We start from the raw sequence: 12,295 nt of genomic DNA on the forward strand, positions 1-12,295 counted from the left end.
CTTTGCCTAGCTCCCTAAGTATCTAGACTCCCCATTGTAAATAGATTGTAATTTCCGAGATATTAATGATTTTGCTTACGCACATCAACAAGCTTAACAGTACTATATACAGATGAATTAATACATAAATTGAGAATTAGCTACTATTTAAAAACACTGGCTCACCCTCAAACCTCTATGGCGATTATCACCACTTGAAACAGTAAAAATTTATACTGGTCAACAACTTTAGTGCTTTTGTGATGCAGTCCAGGTTCATTAATTTCTTGGTTCCCACTGTAGGAGCATAGAGCCCATAGTTAGTTCTGGATGAGTTCCTTCTTCCAGCGGATGAATTTAACCAACAGGATGGTGTGATTGATCCAAGTTACAGGATGAATAATACAGCCAGGTGTGACAGGAGACATACCCAAAGGTGTTTCTGAATGTTTGAGCCCCACTCACAGAAATTTCCCAGTAATTAATCACTTTTATGTCTCTGATACTGTTTTGAATTTGCTCTGACTGTTGATTAACAGCAGCAAAATCCTTATGTGTATTTGCCAGCAAGTGTAATTTTTCTGGTAGGAGTTCAATGCCAGTGTCATACATCTCCCAATAATCCCTTAAAGTTTGTCAGAGCTCATCACTGACATTGACAAAAATATCACTGCTCCTTTTGATGTCTGTGAGCTTGATTAGGCCGACTCTGGCTGGTATGTGCGGCATAATACAAAAGGTGTAGTTTTGGATACTATATGTTAAGGTCCCATACTGGTAGTGTTTCAGGGAAATTGTGATGCAGTGTTCTCCTTTATCCCTATATACTACCCTGGTAATGTCTTTGTTCAGGCTTTGGATCTCTACATTACAATTTGGAAAAGTGTTTGTCCAAGAAACACATAAGACACAAAGCAAGGGTAAGGGCACACAATTACTTCTCTTGTATGCTGACATTTAGCCAGAGTGGGACCTACGAGCCTTCCTTCATTCTGTGATAAGATGAAAAATGGCCAAAACACGAAAATGATGATGATGGCTATGTATCATACTGTATGGTGCTGTAACCCTGTACAACTAGGGTGGATTGGCAGGTTCAGGCTACAGTGGTTGCAGAGATTTATGATGATGTTCTTGTATGTGAGTGAAGCAGGTCCCCAGACTAGCTGGCAGGGCTCCGGCTGACAGGGATATGCTCCTCTAAAACATCTTAGAGTCACAGAGCTGGACAGCACGGATACAGACTCTTCAGTACAACTTGTCCATGCTGACTAGGTATCCTAATTAATCCAGTCCCATTTGCCAGCACTTGGCTCATATCCCTCTAAACCCTTCCTGTTCATATACCATTCAGATGCCTTTTAGAACAAAGAACAAAGAAAGTTTACAGCCCAGGAACAAGCCCTTTGGCCCTCCAAGCATGAGCCGATCCAAATCCACTGTCTAAACCTATCGCCCAATTCCTAAGCATCTGTATCCCCCTGCTTCCCATCTACTCATGCATCTGTTCAGATGTACCTTAAATGAATATGTGAGAATGAAATATTCTTCTTTTAAATGTTGTAATTGTACCAGTCTCTTCCATTTCCTTTGGCAGCTCATTACATACACACATCACCCTCTGCAAGAAAAAAAATGCCCATTAAGTCTCTTTTATATCTTTCCCCTCTGACCCTAAACCTAGGCCCTCTAGTTTGGGACTCCCCCACCTCAGGGAAAAGACTTTGTCTCTTTATCCTATCCATGCCCCTCATGATTTTATAAACCTCTATGAGGTCACCCCTCAGCCTTCGATGCTCTAAGGAAAACATCCCTAGCTTATTCAACCTCTCCCTACAGCTCAACCCTGCAACCCTGGTAACATCCTTGTAAATCTTTTCTGAACTCTTTCAAGTTTCACAACATCCTTCCTACAGCAGGGAGTTCAGAATTCGAAAAGTGGTCTAACCAATGATCTGTACAGCTGCAACATGACTTCCCAATTCCTATAGTCAATGTTCTGACCAGTAAAGGAAATCATACCAAACGCCTTCTTCACTATCCTATCTACCAGTGACTCCACTTTCAAGGAACTAGTGTGGAAATGACTGCCTTCATTAAGGGATTCAGTCTGGGCTAGAATGGCGCCTCGGACACTTTCTTGGGCTGAGTGGCTCTATTCATCACTTCCTGGTCAGGCCTGTCTCCTCAGGCAGGAGTTGGTGGGACTAGCTGTATTTCAGTTCCTGAGGTTGAGGCCTTAGCAGAGACAGTGTCCAGGACTGATGCAAAACTGGCATGGATCAATAACTGGGGATGATCCTGGATTGGGAGTGTGAATTTGGATTGTACTGGTCCAGGGTCTGAATCAGGACTCAGGTTAGGGTCCACTTCCCCTCCAGTTCTCCTAGAAGCATGTAGGGTTTGTGACTGCTGTGTTGGGCTCTGTAGGCCTTTCACTGATTAATGTATCACCCAGTATAAGGTAGTGTTAGTTATTTGTCACAACTACTCTGTTTTTTTAGCAGAGACTGTAGATCACAATGGCATGGCTAAAATGGTGACCTGGGCTCAGATGGTAACGTTGGGAGTTGATGGCTTAAATGGAAGAATTGGGTGAGAACGTGTGAAAGCTTGGACAAATGTGATTGACAGGGAGTGTCAGAGATAAAAGAGACATGAAGGTTTGGGTGGGGGAGGGGTCACCTAGATTACCAGACTAAGCCTGTGACTCACCTCAGTGAACTGTGACCTCTGTTGTCTTCCATCTTCATCTGAATTGCAAATAAATAATGGAAATGATAACAATGGCTGCCATTACACCTGCTGTGTACAGATTAGGTGCTCTTGTCTGTCTAAGGTTGGGAACTCTACATGTGAGACCCTTCAAGAGGCAATTGCTTTCATCAGGCACTTACATTGTAAAGGTTAAAGGTACCTGTAATCATAGAATCCAGCATGTGAAATGCATGGTGGACAAATCCTAATCATAAGCAATTTTGACCCTGTCACTACAAATTGATCACAGTCATCTCGATGAAGCAGAAATAATCACAGCTGACCTTAAAAGTGTCCTCCTGTTGGATCACAATTTACAAAGACTGTCCAAGACTTTGTGAATTGTGCTGCTGCAGACTGAGTTTGTCCCGGGACACTGTCACAGAGCTACGTCATCTGCTGAAGTGGGATCTGTGACCTGAAGGAGGGGGTGGCCATCTCCTCCCAGGGGACCTGTGTGGGATCTCTCAATCCTCCACCCATCAATGCACTGAGGTTGTTACCGGCGTAAATTGTGACAGATTACCCCACTTCATTTCCCTGTGATGAGGTCAGTGCTGCTGTCCAGGCTGTTGGCATGGCCAATGGAACTGGCACCCCTCCCAGATACAGGGCACTATAGACTGTACACCCATCACGATGAAAGCATCATCACATAATGGCTGGCTTTATCACCAGAAAAGGGTTCCATTCCATCATTGTACAAGTCATCAGTGATCAACCATGCCACATTCTAGACATCCAGGTCAGGTATCCTGGGAGCAGCTATGACCGTTAAGAACTCTCATGTTTGTTCTGATGTCTTACAATGATGTTTACTGGGAGACAAGGACTACCCTCTGCAACCATGGCTGATGATCTGTGACACAAGCCCCTGAAAAAGGTGAAGTGTAAATATAATGCTCCCATTCTTCATCCTGGGCCATCGTGGAGCAGACGATAATCCTCCTGAAGGTGAAATTCTGGATCGGTCTGGAGGAGCTTGCAGTACACTCCGTACTACAATCTTCTTTCTTTTGCCCTCTTTGGTACTTCCAGAACTAGGTCCATTGGTCAACCTACCACCCTTGCCTTCCAAATCTAAATCCACCCCCAATACACTATTTACTTTCAGCCAGAAGGTTAGTTCCTTTTCCGGTCAGGTGAAACCATTTCTTCTGAACAGCTTTCTCCTTTCTCAAATGTGATCTCAATGTCTCAAAAATCAAAAGCCTCGCTTTTACACTATTACCCAAGCCTCACATTTACCACCCTGATCTGCCATGTCCAAATGGTGACGTTCGTTGCACAGGTAGTATTTCTGAGAGTACTACTACCCCGGACATCCTGTTTGTTGAATTTGCTGAGTTGAATTAGGTTTCATTGTCACATGTACTCAAATGAGCACAATTAAAAGTGTGCAAGTTGCTACTTATGGTGCCATTTCAGGTACAAAGTCACTCAGTACAGCTTTTCCAGTTGCAGTTCTTGGAAAAGGAAGTACAAGGAGTCCAGCATTGCAGATTTAGGAATAAATTATAAAATGGGGAAAAGAAGTATGGAGAAATGGTCTTCCGACTGAGTCCATGTTGACACCTAACCTCCAGTCCGCACTGTGTCTTGTACCAGACTGCGTTTGACTTCACCTCAGGGCTCACTAGGTTGGGAGATCACTCTGGTATCACCTCGAGACTGCAAGTCACTCAATAATTTCTGAGACTGATCTTGCAATTCATATTGTTGGTTCTCACATGAGCCACAACTCGCTTTTCGGAAGTTTACCCAACAATTTCATTATGTCCTGAACTTTTGGAACTGGGAGGTAACAGACCATATGTGACTCATGATTTTGGCTGTAAACTAGACGTTTTTAATGCCCTGAGCTATTGAGTCACCCATTATTACCTTACTAATCTGCCGACCAGCCTTTTACTCTTTTCCTAGAATAGCCTCTAGCACCATGGTACTGTGGTTTTCCCTCGTGTCATCCACCACCCAACTTAGTCATGTTGCTTCGTTGCCTGCACATGGCTTTCTCATAACATTGCGGAACCCCCAAATCAAGGAGGAGTAAATGGTACAATTAAAATTGTTACACTGCCTCACAGTTTGGCTGATTTCAAAGACCAGAAATCTCCAACACACTTGAAGTACTTTTAAGATATAAACTTGTGGTAGGATTCAAAAAGACTGCCAAAACATAAAAATAGGTCACCTAAGCTATTTGAGAACAAGGACAGTAAATGTGCAGCTAAATACATAGACAAGGTAGTGTTAATCAGACCTGGCTCCACTTAAGCAAAGAAACATGTCACCAAGCACGTACGCAATCTACGTTAGGTTACTGAAACTTGCCCCAACCGCAACTTGTGCCGGTCAAATGAGACAAGAGGAAGCTATAAACCACATTCAACCTGTGGTATAGATGTTTAAAGTACATGATCTAATGCCAAGTACCACACACCCAAAGTGGATTCTGACTGGTCTATTGTTTTGCAAAGGATTGAAAATCAATATGTAATTGGTCAATGAGAAGAAACCGATATAAGATTGATGTGGATTTGAGAATAAAAATATAATTGTATTTACCAAAAGGCAGACTGTCTGGCCTAAGAGGATCGCTGACCCTACCCCCAGTTGAACCTCTTTACATTGTGAGTAATAAAGGACTTGAGTAAAAATGTACCATCACCTGGCTGGTCATTTTCTTCCACAAACTGGCCCTTACACTGTACCCTATGGTTTGCTTCTAACAAGCAAGGTCTTGAAACAAAAACTGAATGTGCTGGAAACAGCCAGCTGGATGGCTGTGGAAGAAGGAGCAAACATTAAGGTTTCAGATTTTATGATTCTCCATGAGAACAGTGATTGGGACTTACCTTTTTGAGTTTACGAATGAAGAGAGTTAGAAGCAGCCAGAAGAGTGCAGCAGCTACACAGGTACATGTCAGTGTGATCAGCTCCAGGTTCGAATTCTCTGTCGGTCCTGGAAATATACAGTAAACACTGGGAACCTCTTTCCTCTAAAACCTTTGAAAGCTTCTGGAGTTTTGCATTTCTGATTATGTTAGAAAATATAAGTTCTATAATTTTATTTTCCATAAGACCCTTAGACAAAGGAGCAGAAATCAGGCCATTAAGCTGTTTGAGCCTGCTCCATCATTCAATCCTGGCTGATAAGTTTCTCAACCCATTCTCTCACTTTCACCCCATAACCCTTAATCACCTTGATACCCAAGAACCTATCTACCTCAGTCTTAAACGTATTCAATGACCTGGCCTCCACAGCCTTCTGTAGTAATGAATTCCATAGATTCACCACTCTCTGGCTGAAGAAGTTTCTCCTTATCTCCATTCTAAAAGGTTTTCCCTTTACTCTAAGTTTTCTATGGTTTATTTTTGATAAAATATACGCTGGAATTTTGACTTTACAAGTTCAATTATCCAGCAGTAAACTTGCGAGGCATAATCTTGAGTCCTTGGTCATGGTGGGTCTGGTGGTGGGGAACTCTGAGTCATGAGGAATGAAGATGATGAGGACCCCACCTTTTTTGCCTCCACTCAATTTAAGTCTAGGGCAGGAAGAGGAAATCAAAGCTGCAGTTAATTGACCTCCTTAAATAGGCAAATAATTCCCAAATGAAGCTCTCATCTTGTCACCACTGGTATTAATCCAGTGCCAGATGGCGAGGGAGGTGGAATTTGCCATGCAGGACCATGACGAGGAAGGGTTACTTGCTGGCATCAGGGAGGGTGCTTTACTTAAATGTTTCAGTGCCTGAATTAGGGACCCAGCATTGAGAAGGGCAGAGGGGTCTGACTACAAATCACTCATTACCCTCGCTACTAACCCACTCTGCCATTACTCACTCTGGCCTGGAACCCAGCGAGCATCCTAACTTTCAGGATGGTTGGGAGCTGGCGATAAGGGAATTTGGCAGTGAACAGTCAACAATCACTGTCATTACTCTTCTAAAGGAGACTACATCTTCAGGAGATGAGACATTGAACTTAGTGTAAAAATCCAGACATTGCAGTCTGTCACTCAGAACTCTGTTGTAAAGTTGCCTTATGGTCCTCCAACCACCAGGGTGGGTAGTTACTGAAGTCAGTGAGAATTTCAACTTCACTGCACAGGGTCACTTTCTGCTCCAACAACATTGCTGTCTGTCCTCTCTTTAAAAGGGCAATGATTTGCAGCAATAAGAAAAAAACTGATAACACAAGGGAAATCCTTTTTATACAGTGAGTGGTTAGGATCCGGAATGTACTGCCTAAGGTGATGGTGGCGGGAGATTCAATTGTTTCGAAAGGGCAAATGATAACCATCTGAACAGAGAGAAAAACAATGAAGTGAGAGGGAAATGACAGAGGAATGAAACTTGTTGAGTGACTCTTGCATTGATAAGCCAACTTGGAGGTGGGCTAAATGGAGGCTTTCTACTCTGTATTCATTCCTTGTTTTGATGAAAGTCTATCAGGGTTCTTGAGAAGATGAAGGCTAATATTTTAATTGTGTTTTTCTGCTTGCCCATTAGTGCTTCGACTGCTAAATCTATCTTCATAGTGATGACATTGTTCTTCTCTGCATTGCGTTCCATCCGCCATCAAATTCCTTTCGTAACTTTTAGCTTCCACCTACAAACCTCAGCTCAGTACTTTCAGTGAAGTGGAAAATGCACTTTCTTCTGTTTATTCAATATAAGTTATTGATAAAGTGAAACCTAAAGGCTCCTGTACAGATTCCTCACAGACACCACTAGATCACATCAATGACAATTGACAAGAATACCAATTAGGCAAAAGTGAGGACTGCAGATGCTGGAGATCAGAGTCAAGATTAGAGTGGTGCTGGAAAAGCACAACAGGTCAGGCAGCATCTGAGGAGCAGGAAAAACAACGTTTTGAGCAAAAGCCCTTTATCAGAAATGAAGCAGGGAGCCTCTGGGGTGGACAGGTAAATGGGAGGGGATGGGGCTGGGGAGAAGATAGCTAAGAGTGCAATAGGTGGATAAAAGTGGGGATGGAGGTGATAGGTCAAAGAGGAGGGTGGAGCGGATAGGTGGGAAGGAAGATTGGCAGGTAGGACAGCTCATGAGGATGGTGCTGAGCTGGCAGGTTGGAACTGGGGTAAGGTGGGGGGAGGGGAAATGAGGAAACTGGTGAAGTCCACATTGATGCCCTGGAGTTGAAGTGTTCCGAGGCGGAAGATGAGGCATTTTTCCTCGAGGCATCGGGTGGTGAGGGAGTGGCAGTAGAGGAGGCCCAGGACCTGTATATCCTTGGCAGAGTGGGAGGGAGAATTGAAATGTTCGGCCACGAGGCGACGAGGTTGATTGATGCGGGTGTCCCGGAGATGTTCACTAGAATGCTCTGCGAGAATACCAATTATCCTCACTCTCTGTTTTCTACCTCCTCTCCAAAATGCTGCCAGTATAAGAACATGCTACCAATACTTCAATATCTGAAAGAAATAGTTGTTAAAGTATCAACAATGAAAAATCAGTCACAGTACAGAAGCTCCAGTAAATAAGGTGAAGCTACTGAGATGGATATTGAAGTGGCATTCTTCCTAAATTGTTTCTTCTAAACGATATAAAATTTAGATACAAGGGTTATAACTTGTAGTTTCATTAAAACACATTTAAAATTGAAGTTAACATGTCTCATATCTTCTGCACGTTACCTCGAACAGTGATGTAAGCAGAAGTCTCCACAAACCCTTTCCTGTTTGTGGCATGGCACTGATATAAACCTTCATCCTCTTCTTTGACTCTTTCAATAATTAAGGTTTTGCTTCCTGGTCCCAGGGTAATACCTTTGTATGAAGTATATGTGACAGAAATTAGACTCAAGTATTTCACACAGCCTTATCTTGTTTATAGTTAGGTTCCATTTACTTCGATATACGCTGAACAGCCAGACAGCAATCTAATACTATGACATCCTGCATGATACAGATACACTGCTATAAAAACACTGTCTTTATGGGAAAAAAAAGACAACTTCCTATTTAGTCTATTCTTAATGATATTGTCCGAATCATTCAGGAGTTAAAGATAGTATCGGATTTGGGTTGTTTTGCCCGTATGTTGGTGCATTAATTAAGTTCAAAGTCAATCAAATTTTTGGCTGTTCGCTTTTTATAGACATAAAAGATGTCAGTAGAAACAAAAACAAGAAAAAGTTAATCATGCTAGTGGGTGAATTTCAGAAATTACCATGCTATTTTATCAGCTCAACCAGAACACATCATGTTACGCAAAAAACTCAGGTTTCTGTATCTTTTGAAAATGCCTACTGTAATTTTTTTTCCAATTCATTGCTCTTTCCTATTCCCATTACTTTTACATGTGAGAATGGGGCTTAAGTGGCATATCACTTCAGTTGTACAGCAGGGGTTGGAGGTACGCTGGTGTGACTCAGTGATCAATTTCCTCCAGCTTGTGGGAAAAGTATCAAACGCTAACTCATAGACAATACCATGAACATGCAGCATGGGAACAGTAGCCATCAATGCATTTCCTAAATGGTGCTGCATTTTGAGCTACTCATACATTGTATCATTTCCCCAATCTGAATTTCACCTTAGAAAAAAAATTATATTTAATCCTAAACATTAAGCAATAATACACATAGTATGAAAAAGACAAGAAGCAAAATAATTATTGTGAAAACCATCTTTAACATAGCTTCATAATTCTGAAGCAGTTGAGTTTCCAGCATTGCCCTAAAGTGCCAGTATTCTATATATTCAATTTTTAAATGACAGTCACAAAAGCTAAACTCATCACTTTAATAATATTGCTCAACTTTGTGAAAATAATTGCTGGAAAATTTAGCAATATACTTGAAAGGCTATATTAGTTTTGACTGGTTAAGGCATCAAAAGAGTATTATAAATATATTGAGCATTCACACGCTGGTCTCGACAATACTAATTCCCAGATTCATATTATAAAGTTGTAACCTTTGTAGAAACCACACCTGATTCCACAAGTAACCTCCGGTTGTTTTTGTACCATATAATTTGTGGCATTGGTCTTCCCTCTACGTGGCACTCCAAAGTAATTGAACTACTGACATTCACCTCTTGGTTACTTAGGTTGCGCAACAGATATGGGACTTCCTGAGCTGAAATTGAAGAATTCATAGCCTTAAGTTAAAAAGGTAGTATTGGATAACACTACAAAATATATTTTCTTTGAAGAATGCCAAATATTTTACATGATACCTCTGATAGAAGGTTATTGCGCCTTGCCTTTCAGATTAGATATGGCAAATTATATCACCTAGAATGCTAGATTTTCAGTGTCCAAGTTAAAATCTGAATATAATGCAAGTCCTTCAATTAGGTAAATGTAAATAAATCTTTAAAAGGCAATATTTAAATTGAAGAAGAGGTTTAAAAATTTATGGATCAAAAGATGTGTGTATTTCAGTACAGATATGCTCAATTTAAAAACAGTTAATGTTCTATTTTGTATTATTCCCTGGACAAAAACAGAACAAAACAAAGAGAGTGACCAGTTTGAAAATAGACATTTTCTGAAGCTGAAAGAAGGTGATGAGTGTAGTGACAGTGAAAGGACTATGCATCCACTTAAGCATAATACCAAAAAGTTAATGCCATCTGTAAAATTATGCAGAGAGAGGGGCAAGGGAATCAATACGTGACTTGTAAGTATGAGGCTTGTACATTTGCTTGGTTTAAGTAAACCTGACATGCCTGGAACATAATTAAAAACGTGCCAATTTTTTGCACAGAAACTTTCACAATTGCTGCCTACAGTTTTCCCCTTCAAGAATATATTCCCTGTGAACCTGGTATCAAGGGGGGAAATTCTATTGTTTACTTTCTACCCTCCACAAAAGCTATTCCCATGTGAAAGATAAGTTCAGTTTCAGGGCATTGTGCCACTTTTTAAAGGAGGAAGTCCGCTCAGAAGTTCACAAGCACGAGAAACTGTTTGGATTTCGTCAGTCCAGTTCCACTTCTCTCAAATGAGTAGCTATGTTTTTATGGGACATGCCTTACTACGTGCTACTGAAGGCTTTCATTCACAACAATGTTCAGAACTATAAAGTTTGTTTTTATCTACCACGTTTTAAGCACTAGAGTCCAGATACATTTAACAAAAAGATGATAAGAGGGACGTGATTTCCAGCATGTAATAACATTCACGTAGAAATAAAGCCAGAGCAACTAATTGCCAATCTGCCAATTAATCTTGCTTTTTTTTAAACTGATGCAAAATGGAATAACATATTAATCAGCTTGTCACAAAGCCAGCTGGCATAATGCAGTACCACACATTTTTGAGACAACTGTACAAACCCTCACCACTGAAGACTGCTGCTATTGTTTCATTAATAAAACAAACATGGTCTAAAATATAATGCTTCAGCCCTTTCTGAGCAGCAATCCTCACAGCGGATACAATGTGTACATTTGTTAGCAAAATAATAAAGATTCACAAGCACACAGGAGGAAACAAAAACAGACAATTTGTGGAGTCTTGCAGTGTGACAAGGGCAGTCTGTGTTGTAATAAACACATCTGAAAGAACAACTACTGTATCTTTACCCACACTCTTTAAAAATCAGTTTAAAATAAAATGACAATAATCCCTGTCACATGTCCTTTTTGCTGTTTTTAGTCAGCTTTCATCAGCAGCTTCTGGATTGGAGGAGTTCTGTTCAGAAAAGGAGCCAAGTTAACAAAGGTTGAAGTAATGCTATCAATCCTCACTAGATTTCATCTCCACCACACTGCCAGTACCAGTGACTCAATATTTAGATAATCATTAGAAAGAGAAAAAAGGCTTTTTCTGATAATATATACCACTTAATTAATAAATTATGTATACATTTGATATATCATCTTATGAACATATCGATAAAAATAATTTTTCATTTACAAGGAGATTTCTGAAGCATATACTGCACATGTTCACCATAGTTCCTTCTTGGTTCTTGGAATTTCTGGGCAGCACTTCATAAACAGTTTACCAAAGTTATGTTATAGTATGACGGATTCTTAAAGATAACTGTTGTCTTATTCATAAGGTATGCTTTTTTACCATTCTGTGATGATGTATTTGAAGTTAAGTACCAGTTTTAAGCAGAAAATGTTTCCCTTTTGACTTATGCAAAATCAGAATCTGGATTAGTAAACCAAACATCCAGGACCTAGTTTCAAATCTCACCAAAGCACATGGTGGAGTCTGAATGCAATAAAGAATATGGAATTAAAAGACTAATGATGAAACCCATCTGATTCATGAACTTCCTTTAAGCAAGGAAATCTGCCCTTCCTTAACTGGCCTGGCTGATAGGGAACTCCAGATACATAGCAATGAGATTAACTCTTATCTGCATTTGAAATGGCCTAACAAGTCAATCAGTTGTACCAAACTGCTAAAAGTCACAAAAAAGTTACAAAAAGAAATGATAGATCACCTGGGATTCAACCTATATACCAGAAACAACAACTGCAAATTCATACCCTGCAAAGTCTTCCTTATCAACATCTGGGAGCTTGTGCTCAACACTGGAGAGCTATTGCACAGACTAGTCA

At 40.6% G+C, this 12,295-nt stretch overlaps 1 protein-coding gene across 1 annotated transcript in view; it reads right to left on the reverse strand.

Annotated features, from left to right (window-relative positions):
- flt1 (fms related receptor tyrosine kinase 1) overlaps positions 1-12,295 on the reverse strand; it is a 202,745-nt gene that overhangs the window by 55,214 nt on the left and 135,236 nt on the right. Inside the window, exons 14-16 of the mRNA XM_060826118.1 lie at positions 9,703-9,849; positions 8,402-8,533; positions 5,595-5,701 (exon numbers count right to left, since the gene is read on the reverse strand). Of these exons, the coding sequence (XP_060682101.1) occupies positions 5,595-5,701; positions 8,402-8,533; positions 9,703-9,849 (386 nt within the window). The remainder of the gene's footprint in view (positions 1-5,594; positions 5,702-8,401; positions 8,534-9,702; positions 9,850-12,295) is intronic.

The sequence above is a fragment of the Hemiscyllium ocellatum genome, chromosome 6 (assembly GCF_020745735.1).
Source record: "Hemiscyllium ocellatum isolate sHemOce1 chromosome 6, sHemOce1.pat.X.cur, whole genome shotgun sequence".
Taxonomy (NCBI): Eukaryota; Metazoa; Chordata; class Chondrichthyes; order Orectolobiformes; family Hemiscylliidae; genus Hemiscyllium; species Hemiscyllium ocellatum.